The sequence below is a fragment of the Thunnus thynnus genome, chromosome 15, assembly GCF_963924715.1.
Source record: "Thunnus thynnus chromosome 15, fThuThy2.1, whole genome shotgun sequence".
In the NCBI taxonomy this organism is placed as follows: domain Eukaryota; kingdom Metazoa; phylum Chordata; class Actinopteri; order Scombriformes; family Scombridae; genus Thunnus; species Thunnus thynnus.
This window is the reverse complement of record NC_089531.1, coordinates 17,768,525-17,787,697: the sequence shown is the minus strand read 5'-3', so window position 1 is coordinate 17,787,697 and position 19,173 is coordinate 17,768,525. Positions and strand designations below refer to the sequence as shown.

General features: G+C 41.9%; 1 protein-coding gene across 4 annotated transcripts; it reads right to left on the bottom strand.

Annotated features, from left to right (window-relative positions):
• Positions 1-976: 976 nt before the first annotated feature.
• ubp1 (upstream binding protein 1) lies at positions 977-18,399 on the bottom strand. 4 transcript variants are annotated; one of them, XM_067613162.1, is made up of 17 exons: positions 18,103-18,397; positions 16,322-17,373; positions 13,062-13,213; positions 11,649-11,725; positions 11,454-11,559; positions 11,253-11,359; positions 10,947-11,099; positions 10,695-10,805; positions 8,886-8,993; positions 8,446-8,552; positions 8,270-8,324; positions 6,448-6,541; positions 6,256-6,346; positions 6,039-6,157; positions 5,791-5,933; positions 3,725-3,776; positions 977-3,610 (listed from the first exon to the last, which is right to left on the bottom strand). In XM_067613162.1, exons 2-17 carry the CDS (start codon positions 16,435-16,437, stop codon positions 3,573-3,575), a joined length of 1,629 nt encoding a protein of 542 aa, XP_067469263.1. In that variant the 5' UTR covers positions 16,438-17,373; positions 18,103-18,397; the 3' UTR covers positions 977-3,572. The 4 variants fall into 4 exon arrangements, with proteins under 4 accessions (XP_067469263.1, XP_067469266.1, XP_067469265.1 ...); XM_067613165.1 differs by lacking the exons at positions 16,322-17,373; positions 18,103-18,397 and adding exons at positions 11,837-12,165; positions 13,930-14,271; XM_067613164.1 differs by lacking the exon at positions 8,886-8,993 and having other exon boundaries at positions 18,103-18,399.
• Between the last annotated feature and the right edge of the window lie 774 nt (positions 18,400-19,173).

The following is a 19,173-nucleotide window of genomic DNA, read 5'->3' as shown; positions in this document are numbered from 1 at the left end:
ACTTTCCTTGTATGTGTTCACATACTTGGCCAATACAGCTGATTCTGATTGAACACAAAGTTGTAGCCATGACAGCAGGCAAAGCTTCAGATATGGATGTTGCTGCAAAGAAGCCACACAGACTTAATCATGTTCCACCCGGCAGCACAGAAGATCAATACAATCACTCCAGTTTTAAGGTGGGCACCCAAGATTAGTGTCACCAACTCAGTATCCGACCAAATGTGAAATATGGCGTTGAATAATGGTCGGTAAATGTGCAATATAACACAATCATATGTGCAACAACTCTCCCCCTTTCTTTTCATGTTTACATTCTTTATATCTCACACCTGTGCAATGTCCAGAAATTATTTATGTTTCAGTTTTTTATATGGATTTTTTGATAGAGCTCTCTATACTGATTATCTTTTTATTTATCTGTTTTTAACGGGACCATTCTCGTAATTTCGTTATGCTTTGCATCACTGATGTTTTGCTGGATGACAATAAAACGATTTTGAATCTTGAATTTTGAAGTGTTTTTGCAGAACATTATGATGTCGCAGTGAAGTTGACCTTTGACCTTTTGGGATATAAAATGTCATCACTTCATCCTATAGACATTTGTGTGAAATGTTGTCATAATTAGCATATGAATTAGAGTTGTGGCCAAAAAGTGTTTTGTTAGGTCACAGCGACCTTGACCTTTGACCACCAAATTCTAATCAGTTCATCTTAACTCTTATTATTATTCCTCATCATAATAATGAGTTAAGATGAAAAAGCCTTCCTAAATAGAAATGTTTTTTCCTTTTAGAGACCCACTGTACAAATACATACATACAGCCAAAATATATATAACCATGACATTGTGAAATATTACATTTTATTAATCAATTACATGCTAACATTATGAACTATTTGTTTCATGTGAACAGTTTTATTTACAAATGTCTTTCTTGCAAATGATTAAATAATGCAGCAGGACTCCAGAGAAAGTTATGAAATCATTTATTCCCAGCACATGTGGTCGTGTACATCTCCAGCATGTGCACATGAGAAGCATCATCATTGACATTAGGCTGTACATGAACAGTGGTCACCTCTCCTGCTCGCTCACTCCCTCACACACACACGCACACGCTTACACACACTCTGTCACACAGAGAGACAGATGATCGGTCAGGCCCCTCGGGAGACCAGAACTGCTCACCGGAGTTCCGCCCAACTTGGCATCACGTCAGCTCTATACGCACTAATTTTTGAGTCGAACAGTTTACTGTGCTGTGGTACTCATGTCCTTGTAAACACCACAAGAGCTACAGTCCCGGCTCTGGTGTGTGTGGTGAGACGAACACACAGACGCTTTTTTAGTCTCGACATTCTTTTTTTTGTTATTTTTTTGTTCTCCTTGTCATAGGCGGATAAGAAGAGGGTGTGGCTGTAGGACTACTGACTACACATCAAGCTTGAGTTTTGTGATTTTTCAGTGCAGGCTTGGTCTCTAACATCTGGAAAAAGAAGGAGGGGGGGAGGGGGTTACACTCACCAAGACCCAAATTACTCCTCTCTTCCCCATCTTCCACATGTTCTTTACTAAATGGCAAGCTAAACACAGTTTGATCATACCAACAGGAAAAAGTTCATGACGAGTACTGACATAATCAAGTCTTCTTTGCAAGAAACGAAAAAATGATACACATGCACACACACATACACACTTTCTGACACTTAGAGGGCGTGCAATGCACACAAACATACGTACTGTATGCACTTCAACATTGCCAGACACTGTGTACCAAAAAAATTAAGGGGGTCGACTAAACCAACAGCGACTCCCAGGACCTGTGTGAGGTTTCCTGTCACTTTTCAAAAGGTGAGGGCACTCAAAAACACTTGATCTGCACTTCCTGTGTTCAGCTACATAAAAACAACACAAGATTCTGGAGATGGATGTGGAGCTGCCATGATTTTCTAGTCTACAGGATAAGACAATTGAAACCAGGCTGTCGCGCTGATACGTTTCTACCAGACTGCTGCGTAATGGGTAAGTTTCTTGTGAAGCAGATTCTGGCATAGGAGGGTTCAGGACTTTGTACATGCGGCGCACAAGCAACTCCACTAGATGAGGGTTTAATTTGCCATCTGATGAATGCTTCTAATGACCAAGATGTACAGAGCCGACGAGGCTTTTCCTCTAAAAATGCCTATCAATCGGAAACCATTTGGTCCACATTATAGTAGGTTTTTTGGATAGGCGTTACTGCTCTGCGTGTCAGTCTTCTACAGAGGCTCGCTCCCGTTTTTTTCTGCACATACATGGCCAAAATCCCAGAAGGCGTAAACCACACTCCTTTCAACCAGTGTTTCAAAGAAAGCACGGAAAGCAGAGGAGTAAAAGATGAGGCGTATGTGTGCTCCATGTGTTTGTTTGCGTGAATGTGAGTAAAAGAGCTTAAAAAAAAAAAAAAAAAAAAAAAAAAAAGCCAATATGGCACCAAAAACAAGTAATTTCAATGAGAGCAATAGAAAACGCTCAGCCATAAATAGAAGCATCAACTAAAAATGGTAAAAAGCGCAGGCCAAACAGGACGTACTTTTAAGATAGAGTGTGTGTGACATCGTGTCGACGTGGGGGGGGGGGGGCAGACAGATATGGCTGGAAGTCTAAAAATCACATCAGGTGACTCTACGGGACACGTATGAATGAAATCAGTCCGTCCAACAAATTCCAAGAAAAAAAAAAAAAAAAAAAGATTTGAATGATGGCGACATGATCCACAAATGACGCCACCTCCACAAATTTAGCCTGGATATTATCAGGGGTTACCAAGCTGATCAATAAATGGTTCACTATGACAACCCCCCGCGCGAATGTTAAACAAGCAGAGTAAATTGGGATTCTCCTTTTAAAAGCAAGTTAGTATGTTGAGATCGCATGCTGTTCAGCAGTAAAAGGTTATCAAATACTGGCCTAGTGCTGGTTGTGCGCGTTGTGTAGGAAGGGCAACGAGCAATAAGGGAAAAAAAAAACAACTCTGCTTTCTCTCCTTCTCCTGCCAGCCAGAACATCTCTCCCCTCTCTCCTGGAGCCTCCCCCTCTCTTCGCCACACAGAACCATATAAAAGACAAAAAAAAAAACAAAAGCAAAAAAAACAAAACAATAAAAATAATAAAACCAAAATACATAGAACATTAGTATCTTTCCCCTAAACCCTGTGCCTCCCAGTCTCTCCTCTTTTAACTAGTCTCCTCCGTTAATAGTGTTTTCAATATGAAACAGTGGACACACCCATGTCAGATTCTAACATTTACATGGCTTAGCGCAGTCTCTCTGCTTTCCATCCGGCAATCATTTAGAGAGAGAGAGAGAGAGAGAGAGAGAGAGAGAGAAAGAGAGAGAGAGAGAGAGAGAGAGAGAGAGAGAGAGAGAGAGAGAGAGAGAGAGAGAGAGAGAGAGAGAGAGAGAGAGACAGAGAGAGGAAGTAGAGGAGTAGAGGCAGGGAGGGAGGGAGGGAGGGAGGGACAGAGGGAGGCTTCTGCTCCAAAACAGAGGGTGGAGTATTAGTGACGCCATCTGTCCTCCTCACTACTTCAGGATTAGATGGAGTCCCTCGCCCAGTTCATCTGGAGGGGGAGACAAGTGCCATAAAGGAAGAAGTCCATTAAAACCTCATCAAATAAGGATCTATTAATAAAATGCCACAGTACAGCGAGACATGACGCGCTCTATGAACTCACCTTCGACAGTGCTGATCAAAAAACAGCTCTCGTCAGGCAAGTTGTAAACCATCTGGAGAAGACAAAAAAACAAAAGTGCAATGCTTCAGTTTATCAAATATTGTTGTTTTAGAAGTAACTGTCATGAATAGCTGACAACAGTACAGTATGTGTGTCAGACTGTAAATTACATGCAAATAAGTGACGCTGCGGACTGTGGAGTTGTTGTTCCTGGTTAGATAGCACACAAACTAGTGGCAGACTGCTTGTTTCTTCCTCCCTGCAGAGTGATGGAGTCTCCGGCCATCTACTCTTACTCTCCACTCAGCCTTTATTTTTGCATTTCAAATACAATGTGGAGGGTCTTACTGTTTTATAAACATGTATAAGCAACATTTCGCTCTTACTGTCTTTTAATGGTAAATTTAGACAAAAAAAAAAAAGGAAAAGTTTTGGCCTCTTGTGGGCAGTGCAACAAACTGTAAACACTACACTGACATATCACCTTATAAAGAAAGTTTGGCGAGGTAGCAGCTAGTTGCCTTTTTACACATCAAGCAGACATGGAGCAACTGATGAGACCAATATTAGCTCTGCTTTTGGCTTTATTTTATGTACTGTATGTCCTTTTTGTGCTTCCGTTTTGCATGTTTCAATTAGTGTCTAACAACGCAGCACAATGTTGTCTTATACACCCATATTTCTATTAATATTCCCCATTTCATTGCTTTGAATGTCTTGTATCATGTGTTTCTGTATTGCATGTTTTAATTAGTAGCTGACAATGTATTATAATGTCCTGCATGATATTTTTGACTTCTAATGTGTGTAAATTACCTCAATAACTAAGTAATTTTAAATAGTTTTTTTTTCCTTAAAGGTGACTTTGTCTGTACAGGATGAAAAATTCTGGCACATTAACAGCAATGTATATTACTGTGCACTGCCGTTAAATAAACTGATAAATAAAAATAAATGAATAAAGCTCAACCAACTCCTGAGAGAGATATCTGTCTCTTTAACTGCTAAATAATAAACTATGTTCACCTGTTGGTTGCTAACTTTGTCTGCTGTTTGGCGCTGGGCAGGTAGTGTACAGCAGGTTTATCAGAGCTTTTTTTTTTTTTTTTACAGAATACAGCTGCCTGCTGCTGCAGAAAAGAAGTGGGGTCGACAGTGAGGTTAAATCGAAACACTAAACTGCGAGCCGTAAAACAGTAACAGCAGTAAACAGTGAGCTGAAAATTGCTTCAAGGCTCCATGGCTGCAAGGAACTATAAAACTGGATGAAAAGTCTCTGTTGGTTCATCGCTAGGAGGGACCCATTTCACAGTGGATAGTTGTTTGACCCATTGTTACTATAAAAATACTGACTGAAGCAGCTTTAATTTCATTTTACTTGTATCCATCAGCTGTTGTAGAAAATCATTCAAGTCCTGTTCACGAGTTTACTGTAGAGTGCCGGTTTAACGAGGCATGCCTGCACACTGGTGAACTCAGAGACACAGAGCGGATCTGAGTCGGTGAGCTGACCCACAGCAATGACAGGGAAGAACTTTTATACAGTAAAACAAAAGCAGTGATCAGACAGTATGTAAATAGTGAGTACTGTAAGGCAGTGATCAGACGGGATGCAAATACAGCTGGGAACAAATGGTGAGAAGGGGGAGCGGGAGATATTTGAGCTTCACTGTGCAGCATTTACATTCAGACCTTAGGGTGTGACACACAGTTGGCATATCTCAAGATCAAGGGGCCAAACCAGCAGGGGGCAGGAAGCTGCTGCTGCTCCCAGGCGGGTAGGACAGCACATCAATAAAATATATCCAAAAAAGCTGAGTGATTAAGGTAATCATCAGTATCCATGACGATGGTTTTTCCTGCTTATGATAAGAGAGTGGTGCGTCCCACCGTTTACCTTTTTAATTCCACCCTCCCACTTCACAAAGAGTACCCTCCACTGCTGAGAGTGTGATACTCTAAATGCTAAAGTGCTAATGGAGAGGATCCATTTGGCAAAGGGCTGTGTGTGTGTGTGTGTGTGTGTGTGTGTGTGTGTGTGTGTGTGTGTGTGTGTGTGTTGTTACCTGATCACTAAGCAGGATGTGTATGCCTGTAGGACCCTGTCTGTACACCTGGTTGATATTTCCCAGTGGAAGGCTGCACACACACGCCATCTTGCGGATCAGTTCTGCTGCTGTCAGCTCCTCTAGATACAGAGCGTGGTACACTGCACAGACACACAACGCAGAGAGAGAGAGGTTTTAAAACTACATCTGTCCATTACTCCATAAATATCATGTCGCTATCAGTCGGACACACAGAGCTTCTTTACCATGTAAACTAGGGGAGATGCTGTGCTCTCCATTTTCATTGCTGCTGTGTCTCTCCAGCAGGGGGCTCTCCCGAGGCGACTCCTGACAGACGTACACCGTCAACCTTGGACGCACCGATCTACACACATAGAAAACAGTTTCACGCACTGATAAACACTGTCAGCTTAAAAATGCTCATACAGGTGGACACAACAAACACACACACATGCAACACACCTGGATTTAAGTGCATTGAAGAGTCTGATCCCATCTGCTGGCCCGCAAATCTGGACCAGGTCGTCCCGGGTTAACTTCAACAAATCAGAACCTGTGCAAAGAAGATGGAGGACCGGTCACTTATGCTGCAGATGTTACAACATTACATCTGTGTTTCAGTGTGTGTGTATGTGTTAGACGATGTGTGTGCACCTGAGAAGTGAGAGAAGAGCCGTGTGTAGGAGTTGAAGCGGTTTTTCAGAAGCCACTTCTGGGCGTCCTGTATGGAGGCAGTGGGGCTCAACTGCTGCAGAGGGCACACAGGATGTGAACACATTTACACAGATTCATCCTAGTTTTACTTTCACTCATTCACTGGAATCATCCATCTATTAATGTCTGATGTAACTAGTGCTGCAAGTAATTATTTTAGATATTGATTAAACTACCATCTATTTAATCCCTTGTGTGTGTGTAATGCTTAATGACAACTGCTAAAAAAAGAAACTGAAGTGAAGATTCTTCAAACCATTATTTCATCATTTTCTGTCAAATCATTGTTTTGTAGTGTCAGTACCAGACGTGACCACAGTAGCAGTCTAAAATGTGTTTTGCTCATTGTTCCTTCACCTGCATGTTTGAGCTTCACTGTGCAGAATGATGTATGTGCAGATGTTTGACACTAGAAAGCTGTTTTCACATTCATCCGCTGAAGGAGGAACATTTCTCTGAATGAGTGAGTGAAAGGGTGATTTGTGGCATCACAACTAGTTTGGAGCCAAACCTGGTCTAGTATGCAACTGGATATAATGGACCAGTGGAAATTTGAAGCCTCCAGCGCACAAACACTGAAAATGGACTTTACAGTGGAGTAACAGACATCCTGTGTCCAGAAGTTAACTTTTGGTTTAGCTGCAGGGTCATTTTTATTCTATTTTATCTTCTTTTTGTACTCCTTTTAATCCTATTTTTTTATGTGTCTTCTTATCATCTTTTTATGCACCATTTCTTTTCTTAATGCCTTTTATGTAAAGCACTTTCAATTGTTGAAAAGGTGGTACAGAAATCATCTCGCTTTGCCTTCTGAAATGAACAATATTTGCATATTAATAGATTCTGGATTTTTAAATGAGGGAGAAGGAGGAGATGTGATTTTAATGAGGTAATTCAATTTTTGGATATTATTATTCTAAGCAGATATTTTACAACATGTCTGGAAGGGATCTTTAAATAAACATCTTCAGTGTTGTGGAATATTAATAAAAATGAGTAAAATCTCATTCACAACGGCATATTAAACAAAACAATGGAACGACATAATGTGAGGTCACTTATAACATATTGTAGTAAACTGAATTGGGTCGCTATGTATCAGTATATGATACAGCAGCAAAGCAAATGACTCAAACGGTGTAACAGGCATTTTCTTACTATAACAAGTCTACATGTCTGCTGTGAAAAAGCACACGTGTTACTAATAACATGAACAATGGCTCCTTCAATTCAAGTGTCCCTGTAAGCCATGACAGTGTTGACAGTGAGCCAGGATGCACAGTACCAGCATCCTGATGCAGCTAAATGGAATTCAGCCATTATTTTTTTATTGTTTGCACCTGTATTTTTCCTACTGTGACACATTAAAAAAATCTCCAGTGGAAAAACACCAAATTAATCTTTCATTCTTTAAAGGACCAATGTGTAAGACTTAGGGGGATTGATTGCCAGAAATGGAATATAATATTCATAAGTATGTTTTAATTAGTGTATAATCACCTGAAAATAAGAATCGTTGTGTTTTCGTTACCTTAGAATGAGCCCTTTATATCTACTTAGAGTCCTCTTCCACAGAGGCCACCATGTTGCACCACCATGTTTCTACAGTAGCCCAGATCGGACAAACCAAACACCGGCTCTAGAGAGGGCCTATTCAGTTGGTTGCAATCTGCAAGCTCACTGCTACATGCCAATAAATCCTACACACTGGTCCTTTAACCTCTGCACCAGTTCCTACAAAGTTCATGGATTGTGGACTAACCTCTGTGTTGCCATGGCTGCCAGGGTCTGCCTGGTGATTGGGAGAAGAAGAGTCACTGGAAAACAAGAGAGAACAATTAAGAGAGGTGAGAACAACACACACCTCATTTAAAAGGCCAAACTGCGCACGCACACACACACACACCCACACACACACACACACACACACACAGTTACCTGTCCGGTACTGAGGAGGTCGTGTAGGTGGACAGTGGGGTGGAGGTGAAGGAGGGAGTAGCTGCCTGGTTGGTGCTGACGTAGGCGGTGTCTGGCCAGGGTGAGCACTGAGAAAAGACACACACACACACATCTAAATACTCAATCATTATATCACAACCCATGACATAAGTTATTTACATTGAACTCCAACCACCCAGAAACAAAAGCTTAAGGGTTGAGGGAAAAGTTTAGATTGGGAATTTAGTTTTGCGCCTCTCTATCCCACCTTACATCAAAGAGACATGATCTGCAAAAAGGCATTATGACATCCCGTTCCCAGCAGCTGAGGGTCTAGTGTCTAGAAGCTTCACACTAGTGTCTAAAAAGGGGGGAGGGCAGATTGTGAATGGAGTGATGGGGAGGGGGAGGAGTGGAGGAGAGGAGAGCAGGGTGCTTACACTGCCTCTCTTGGCCAAGGAGTCGCCACAGTCAGCGGGAAGTGTCCGCTTGCTGGACTTTTTCAGCTCGTGGTCACCCGCATCCTCTATGATGGGCTCAAGCCTCGTCTACATACAGACACACAGTAGAAGTTAGCCAGCCTCACACACACACACAACCAGTAACCCCGTGAACACACTCCATCACCTGATAAATGACCTGAGGGCAGTTTAACTGTGCCATACAAGTGAGTGAGATGTAGAGCTGCAATGATTAGTCGATTGATGGAAAGTTCACTGGCAATTTTATTGAGATATATATATATATATATATGAAAAATTGTTTCATTAAGCAAAAATGTGAAATTTTGTTGCTTTTCTTCATCTTACATGATTGTAAATCTAATATTTTGGGGGTTTCAGCTGTTGATTGGACAAAATTAAGACACCTTTTCAGCAGATTAATCCATAATAAAAATAATTGTTAGTTGCAGCCCTAATGAAATGTAAACTATATTTTTCGGGGCACACTGCGACAAAACCTTTAAAACACATCTAAAGACTAAAACACATTGATAATTTTTCTTCACATTTTAGCTCATTTACTACCTCACCTGGCATAAAAACCATCTCTGTTAACGTTGTAGAAATTAATTAAATTTTGTGAAATAAAACATTTCCATTCAAGAAAAAAAAAGCAGATAATGTCATACATTTAAAGGGCGTGGCTATCGTTAAGGTTGTCGTCTACACACTTAACTGATAACGACATGCGTCAGGATCTAGGTGGCTTACCGTCACTACTAAACAATTTACTTGGTGAAACCTTGTTTGTTGTGTTGTGAGTCTTATTATTGCTGCCATTTTCCATTTTCCAAAGCATACCAGACACCATCCTCTCTTCTAAGCAGCCACCGGTTTCAGTTCATGTCACTGCAGCTTTAAAATATACGTGCAGAGACTTCAAAACATGCTATGACACAGCTAATCCATCACAGTGAGCGATCAGTCGACCTGATGTTTTTATCGAAGTTATGTTTCCACAATTCGTAATTTCGAAAAACACAGCAGTGCAGCAGAGAGTTTTAAAACCTGCAGTGTTTTATTGATGTGCCTGTTAGAAGCTCCGCCATCAAACATCTGTGACTCAGTTGCTGAACAGAATTTAATTCATGAACTGTATGTTGTGAATGAAAAAATAACAAAAAAAACCCTAATTTTCTTCAAAATCACACTATTCAGTCATGAAACCAGTCACTTAGAGCTAAAACAACAGTCAGAAAATTTATCGGGAACAATCTTGATGATTGATTAATAGTTTAAGTACTAATAAAGCAAAAAGTTAGTTAGTTCAAGCTTGTAAAATGTGAGGATTACTGCTTTTCTATCTCTTATATTGTTGAAAAATAAATATTTTTGGCTTTAAAAATTTAAAAGGCATCACCTGGACTCTCTGGATTTTCTGACGTTTTATATGTTTAAAACTCATAAATATAATTTATAGATGAATGAATAATGACAATTATAAGTTAAGTTGCAGCTCTACCAATAGCTGTCAGGAAATCTAAGGCACTGGCAAATGCTTAGGAAAATGGTTGGCAGTACTGATTTTGGGTTTTATCAATAAAAGTGACTTGAAAACACCAGTATGGTTATTTTTAATCCTGTAGTGGAAACATATATTTTAACATGATAGCCCCCCCGAATGTAAACTGAGCCTGAGTGCTTGCTAGTACTATAGCCTAGTTAGTGCTGAAGCATGAAGTTCGAAAGAGTTGTATAACTAGCGTGAGATGTGCTGAGAAGGCCTGACAGCAGCTGCATACTGACCTCTGACAGGATAGTGGTATCATAAGAAGGCTGGTACTTTTCCTTCTCTTGAGCTGTGCGCTTCTCCATCTTCTCCCTGTCTGTCTTTTGTTTACGATCTGCCCCCTTTGGCTAAACGGCAGAGAGAGGAAGTGGAAAGGAATGGGACAACAGATTTAATTGCTGTGAGTGTCGACACATGAGGCGTCAAAGAATGTCAACATAATTTCAGTCAGTGGAAAAACTTCCCCTCATGAGAGAGCGAGTGTGTACCTTGAAGACTTTGATTTGGCAGGAGGCTGAGTGGAGGTGCTCTGTGTACTCTCCACTCTCTCCCTGGGCGAACGTGTCAATCTGGATCCTGAAGGGGACGCCCTTCTCTCCGCCGTGCTTCCTGGGAGTGAACTCTGTGCTGATGCAGTGCACCTGCAGATGGCCGGGGAGACGAGGAGTACAAGTGTTGTCAAAATATGTGTTTGATGTGGAAATTCAGTGGCACGCTCAACAGATGGCACAAAAAGAGAATTCATACAGTTTGTGTGTATGTGGTTTGTGTCAGTGAGGATGTGGGTGTGTTACCTGCACAAAAACAGAAGCTCTTTTGTTTAAGTCCCAGAGGAACTCTGCAGCGTTAAGCTGGGAGGGGTGAGTCTTCGGCTCCACAATGCCCACTGACATGGGGATATCTGTCTCACACGAACACACGCACACATATTTGAACTCCAAATACATACACACATGAGACGGTTAAAGTAAACATTTCTTGCCAGGCATCATTACCGATGTCAAGGAGACGGTCGCCAGGACGATTCCACTTCCAGCCCTCCAGCTGCTGGTGCTCTGTGTACTGCAGCCGGCGGTCATGGAACACCACTCGCACTATGCTCTGCACACAAACACACGTCCTCGTAGGTATAAACTGGACTTTGCTTGCTAGAGGTAAAATCTTTCTTCAACTGACTGGATTTTTCTCACCTTCACCATCTTGTTATTGAGCTCTGGAAACTCCCCTGTTTTCCGGTTGTCCAACAAACGCACCTCGTAAGACTGGCCTGAGAGAGAGGAAGAGAGGGAGATCATAGAAAGAAAGAAATCTGATGAGAGAGTGAATGTAAATATTCTGTGTAATGATATCTTCGACGAGTATCGGCTTTGTATGTTACGTGATTTAGGTGAGAACTTGGAGTCCCGGGATCTAAACGTTCTGTTCTTTGTTTCCTCCATATCTCTGACAAAACAATCAATTCCAGGACTTCCTAGGTCAATTGTCTTGGGAAAAAAACTTTGAAACAACAAACTGCTTGCAGTAGACAGCTTTTAAAAAATGGTGGTTTTTAAAACAGTGGGGTCAAGCACACTCAACCTCGGGTCATCAGTAGGAACTACCACTTGAGCTGGAACTTCTGTGGGAGCAGGAACTTAATTTAGACGCAGGTTCCTCTGGTTAAAATGCAGGTCAGTTCCTGAGTCTCTACATGTGACTGTGAAGTTCCTGTGGTGGAAAAGGGCGACATTTCCTTTTTGTTTTATTGCTCATTATACAATGATTTAAAAGCCTTTGTTTTTCTTCTAGTTGGGTGCCTAAAAAAAGACCTGAGTTGTGTTATAGGTGTGTATTTTTTGTGGCAGACTTTATTTGTAGATGTTGAGACAAACGTCTTGGTTTGCAATGTATTTTATTCATTGTACTTGCTTTATTTGTGGAAATTCCATCAAGGTTATCATGTGAGTACATCTCAGATATATTGCCTCTGAGTAAGTCAGTAAATGATGGCATCATAGGAAAATTCCCCTCTTGACCAAACCCCCGCAAAAGATTGAATGTTGTTGCTGCATATTAGCTGCACCAGCCATTCTGTAAATTAATTTTTTTATGTATGAATTCTGTTAAATCCTCTATATTCCCATGAAAATTGGGCTCAAAAATTGACAGCTTCTGTCCTGCAGTTCACACGTTTCCGCTTCTTGTTAGAAATAGACTGTTGCTAGTTCCTCCCTTTTTGTTAATCCTTTTATGTTCTATTAAATTAAGTAAATCTCTGTTTGTGCCATAAAGGAATGTAGCAGAGTCAAAGCCAAACTGGTGACACGCAACATTAAACTGCAAAGTAGAAGCCAAAAGAGGCTGCCATTCACCTCAGGAAGGTTTTATTTTACAGTAATTATACTAATGTGCAATAAATTAATGTGGTAATTTATTGATGTAAAAATGATAGAGGGTGTAGCCCTAGAGCACAAAGATGTGGTTTGTTTACAGATCACAATCCAACACATAAGCCTTCATGTGCAGATTAGTAATCTAAATTTTAAAAAGTAAAAAAAAAACAAAAAAAAAAAACCCAAGTACAAGCAGGACTTTCTCCTGAATGCACGTATTGTGTGTCTCACCTTGGTTTAGGTATGTGAGCGTCTCGTCGTGCAGCTTGACAGCAGGCGAGGTGGCGGCGCACAGCACATACTGGAATGGGGGATTTTTGGTCTCGTTTTCAGGAGGAAGGCTGGAGTCCTCCTGCTTAAAGATTGGCAAAGCCAGCACATCACTGCGAGAGAGAGACAGAGGGAAGAAAGACGAGAGAGAGACAGATTGTAAACATGGATACGATGTGGAAACGACAAGCAAGAAAACAATTAACCCTCATAAAAAACAAGTTGTGACACGGCTTAAATCGTTTATGCATGTAGAGCTAATTGGTGCTGCATTTCTCAATCATTTAAAATTGGCTTTTTTTCCCCCTTTAAGTTTATTAAAAGCTCTGGGCTTTTAATAAATCACTAACACCATGTGGGATCCATCTTGATGGCGACATAATCACCGTGACCTCCAGAAAATATTCCTCAAGATTGGATGTTTTTTTGTTTTTCCCACTTTGCAATTACCTCACATCAAAATGGATTATGCCATTTAGCAAACTGTTGCATGCTCCATTTTTGGCTGGACTATACTTTACCTCCTCATAGTGTGGAATTATTAAACGGCTTATTTTAGAATAAGCTCTCTATCGATCAAATGGCTCTCTTATTATGTATGCATGAGACTGCAGCAGGATAAATGAACAAAAACACCCAGAGATAGCCTGAGCTGCTGACACACACTATCTCTCACACTTGGCAGCCACTCTAGACAACCAAGCCGTCCTCAGCTCACCCTGACAAATGCTGCGGGAGTGTCAATGAGTGCACAGTGAACGGGAGCATGTGTGTGTGTGTGTGTGTGTGCTATCCATGCAAAGAAATGTAGATCATGGCATCTCATTACCTGGAAAACTTTTTGGCAAGTCTCTAAACTTGAGCCATACTTAAAAAAAAAAAAAACAACTTGACAGTTTCAAGACATTCCTTCAGCACCTTCCTCCAAATCTGTTTCCAAACACAGGCTTCCAAACAGCAGCCTTCAAGATTTATTCAGTCTTAAATCACTTTTCTCTCGACCGCTTGCTGGTGTGTTTTCTCTGCAGAGTGGGTGCTCGGACGGTGCCAGCCTGGGTGCCGCAGCCCTGTTTAGCCCGGCTGCCCAGGAAAACTACATCTGCTTCCTGAAATCTGAGGAGCTGGTTCCACAGAAACACACTGAGACATTCTGTTCCTACCAGCTGCTGGCTCCAAACATGCCCACCCCTACCCCACAGATAGCACCACCCCTGCAGCCACTGACACCACACACACACACACAGACACTCTCGCTAATTCACATACATGCAACCCATCACTTGAGTATCTGTAAACTCGCTTACTCTTATAAGAGACTGGCACACACATGTCTACGCATGCAGATAAATGCATGGCGCTAAAAGCAGATGGCCGAGGAGGCAGCTGATAAGATACATGCATGTCGTGTGAGATTCTTGCCTTCGTCACACACATATCATTACCTTCTGTAACCTTTTACATTATACAGGCCAAACATACCAACAGTTACGGATGGTTTCCAAAACCACCACCGTTATGTCAACAGTAGGGCTGAGCAATATATCGATATCGTGATACGAGACTAGTTATCGTCTTAGATTTTGGATATCGTAATATTGTGATATGGCATGTGTCGTTTTTTCCTGGTTTTAAACGCTGCATTACAGTAAAGTGATTTTTAATTTTCTGAACTTACCAGACTGATCTAGCCGTTCTATTATTTGCCTTTATCCGCTTAATATTGGCATTACTGATGATTATTTATAAAAAACCTCATTGTGTAATTATTTTGTGAAAACACCAATAGTCATCTCTACAGTATTGTCACTGTATCGATATCCAGGTATTTGGTCAAAAATATTGTGATATTTGATTTCATCCTTATCGCCAAACCCTAGTCAACAAAATCCTTCTTTACCAGCTAAAACAACAAATGAAGGAAACTTTCATACAACCTTCACAGACAGATCATCAACAAGTTATCCTGACTAACCGGCGTTATTTTGCTTTCATGAGATTCTATGTTTTAGAAATGATGGAATAACCTCAGTGACTAAGATATGTTGCAATAACCATGTGTCATTAGAGTGAACTGTAAACACTGAGGGTGAATATTTGTTGCTGGGCTGCAGGTATTTCCTGAAATGTGAGCATAGTGACGTGTGTATCTACCGGTGCCAATACTATACCTGCGCTGTCAGTACTGATATCATAACAATACTTTTTCCGATAGCTCAGTTTGGGGAATGTGAAATATGCTGCACTGCTTACGGTAGCAGTGGTAAATAACGAACTCAGCCAAAAAAAAAAAAAAAAAAATACAATCTTGTTTAAAGTTGTAACAGTGTTCTGATTTCCATGAGGACATATCTGATCATAGAATAAATAAACAAGCCATCTGATGCAAACTCCTGTTACTTAACGCTTTTATACACACTTTGATACTGGATGCTAACGACACATTACAGTTGGTACTCATAAAGTATTGTGGTTGGATACTCAGCCCTGGTAGCTATGATGACACTGTTCCTCTTGTTTAGACTGGAAAAATCATGAGATGATTAATGAAAACCTTTGGAGTGGAATAAAACAAGTCAGAAAAATCCAAATGGCGCAAAGACAATCTGACTAAATGTTCATAACCATGGTCATGAAACACCTATCACCTATTATATCATTAATGCAACAGAACAGTTGGACACAAAATCCTCTTTCATATCCAAATGGGTGGTCCAGTGTATCCTGTATTGAAAGAGAGCATCTGGCACTCATCTCTCCAAGTTCGTTTACTCTTTTGGGGGACTTTCCTATCAAAAAGATTCAAATCAGACCATTCAACTCAGACACAATGTACAGCATTTTGTTCCCACATACCACTGGCCCTAAAGCCAGTCTAAGGGGCCAAAACAGGGCCTTTCCTGCACACTTCCCCTGTGTTATCTTGAAATGTACCCAGAGTTTAGGGTCTCTTTATGGTAAACACAGGATGAACTGATATAGCTGTCTTTTCTGTGGGGTTTAGAGAAATTATTAATCTTTGTCCCTGATCATGGCACCCTGCAGCGACTGCCCTGCTCCAAATCCCAAAACAAAGAGAAAGCCATCACACCCAGTACAAAGGGAATAACACACACAGGGAGGAGAGGGGGAGGGCTGTAGTGTTAACACTTGCAGACAGACTGTATGTTGTTTTCTCTAAAGCTGAGAAGCCGGAGAGTTGGCATGTCGGCTCCGTGTCTAACCTCATGCTGTAGGCTCCAGCCCCCAGCTCCTGCCCGATGCCGGACAGGCTGGCATCGAAGTCGTGCACCAGCCCCGACTCGATGGTGGCGTCGTCCATCTTCAGCACCCAGGCCATCGGCCCCAGCTCCTTGTCCTCTGCTTCTACTCGGGGGGCCGCCAGCTTGCTTTCAGGTACGAGAGACAGGTCTGCTAGCGAGGAGGAGGAGGAGGAGGAAGAAGAAGAGTGGGCTCTCTGCAGCTGCTGAGTGACACCGCGGAGAGGAAAGTTACGCTGCTAGCCCGTTAGCTGCTCCTTCACAAGCTGGCCAGGAGAATCGGTAGCTTTCCACAGAGGCTGCATGCATCGCCATTATCTCCACTCGGGGTCACTTTTGGGGGGCTCTTGGGGTTGCTCCACAGCTGGCAGACTGTCTGAAAGTAGCGACAAGTTAGGGTCCGCTCAGCGAGCAAAACGTTAGTCGTGACTGAAAGATGCGAGCTGGTTGTCAGCATGCTAACGTTAGCTAACAGCTAGCGAGCTTTACGAAGGCATCTTAAGCAAGCTAGCGTGAATATAGCAGCTTCGTTTGAGTCTTAAAGCAGTCTAGCGAACGTTAGCTCAACGAAACGCAACAAGCAGAGCGGATATTGTTTTAGTCCACACGCCGCCGCATCCCACGCAGCGCCTGCACAGCTGTTGCTACCTAGCTATCAAGCTAACTAGCATCACTTTGCTCTTGAATCGACTGATGTCCGGTGAGCTACGCGTAGCTCTCCTGTACCGTCCCAGCGCGCTCTCCTCTTCTCATCGCGGTGCTGGAAACACCGCTAAGGCTCCCAGTCTTCGACACGCAGTCCTTTAACCATCCAGAGTGCAGCGGTTGACACAAAACCAGGCATCAACATGGCTCCCGCAGCACACAGACACAGACCCGTTGCTCCGTGCTGCCAGGACGTCGGACAGCCAATCAGAAGGCGCCTCCTGGGCCCAGCGCAGGGTGATTAGCCAATCAGCGGCCTCCTAGCTTGCGTCATTGTGTCCAACTGTAGTTGCGCTCCTGCCTCCCATAAACTATAATAATACATCTACAAAGTTATTAATGTCAACAAAGATGAAATAATGATGCACATACGTGCCTCTTGCTTTACTCACAGACATAAATAACTCTTACGAACTAATAACAGGGCGCTAATTGATCTTATCAATAGTAAAATTAAGCAATAACCAAAATAGTTATTCATTAACCTGATAAGTGACGCTGTCCCACCCATGGGACACTTAAGGCTTGGCATTACTTTCAGAATCACTTTTACTCATTCTGACTTCCTGGTTGTAACCTTTTATCTTTTTAAATGAGACCAGGGTTGTAAATGTAATCAAAAGGGTTGAAAAACAGTAACCTTATTTTGGTGCCTGGTAAGAGGTTAACATGTCTTATACTCAGTGATGGAAAGTAACTAAGTACATTTACTCAATTACTGTACTTAAGTACAATTTCGAGGTACTTGTACTTTACTTGAGTATTTCCAGTTGATACTACTTTATACTTCCACTCCTCTACATTTAAGTTGGAAATATTGTACTTTCTACTCCACTACTCCTACATCATAAAGCTTTAGTTACTTTACGGGTGAAGATTTGACACAATGGATAACATAACAAGCTTTTAAAATACAACAGACTACTGTTCTTCCACTGTAGATTATAGAGCGCTTAGAAACACACCCGCACTGTGACAGCTCAGAGGCCATAAACCAAACAAAATAAACATTTCATTTTACAGCTTTGTGAGGGTCATACCGTGTGTAACTGCTGCCGCTGTATCTCTGTACTGGGGCTCGGAAGTTTTCAGTGTAAGGCTGCCAGAACAACATGTTGCTGCAGTAAAAAGTCTCACTCCTGCTGCAAAGAAACACGACTCAGCCCGGTACCGAGGAGGTCCCAGCATGAGCTCATGGCTGTTCAATGTCAGTGCTGAAGAGAAGAGTCCACACAAGCTGGTTGCAGCCTTGCTGAGTGTCCCCCTGCGCTCTCTGGTCAATAATTATCCAGAGGTCGGACCCTGGTCAAGTGTCTTGGTGGCAAAGTTTTTTTCTCCGAGCAGGGCACACAAGCTATTTCGGCTCAAAGGGGGAAGACCCGCCTCATGAGTTAATTACTGTCGCCCCTGTCTGACTTCTCAACAATTCAGGACGCGAATAGCAACACATTGTCAACATTTAGTAAAGTAAAGATAGCGCAAAATCCGGCTGGCAAAGGCAACATTAAACACTTCTGTGCAAATATTAAATTATGCCTCTCAATTCCTTTACATTTTGAGTTACTTGTAAACAGAGGTGGAAGAAATATTGAGATACCTAAAAACGACTAGATCTCTGCTATATATTGTTGAGTTGTGTACTTAGAAATATCCTAAATGTTTCCAAACCCAGAGAAATACGTAATTTTAATAAAGGTTACAGTCATTGACTGTATATAAATATGGACGTAATGACAGCTCCCCAATAGTGAAGCCAAAACATCTGGATCGCCCCCTGGTGGCTGGCTGCAGGTCAGGTCATAAGTCCCGCCCCTCCATGTTAGTAAATGGGACATGCACCAAACTAAACAGTCAAAGTACACGTCAAATATTTTTTTCCCAAAGGTGGTTTCTGTCAATTTAGGTTGTTCTTGTCATGCTTATGTTTTTACAAGTGTCCATTTTTCTGATGTTTGTTTGAAATTAGTTATTTGACAATATAAAAAGGGGCCTGACGTCATGATTGACAGCTGTGACAGCCGCTCTCAAGCCTCCGTCAGGCGGCGGGACTCTGGCTCCAAATGACGTCACACAAGCAATATGGCAGCTTCGGGGAAAGGAGATGTTTTGGC

Excerpts from the sequence above, each read along its gene's own strand:
- ubp1 (XM_067613162.1), bottom strand. The coding sequence starts at position 16,437 with ATGGCCTGGGTGCTGAAGATGGACGACGCCACCATCGAGTCGGGGCTG. Across the intron at positions 6,158-6,255 it reads TTCAATGCACTTAAATCCAG|ATCGGTGCGTCCAAGGTTGA; the intron begins GTGTGTTGCATG and ends CTATGTGTGTAG. Across the intron at positions 5,934-6,038 it reads CATCTCCCCTAGTTTACATG|TGTACCACGCTCTGTATCTA; the intron begins GTAAAGAAGCTC and ends GTGTCTGTGCAG.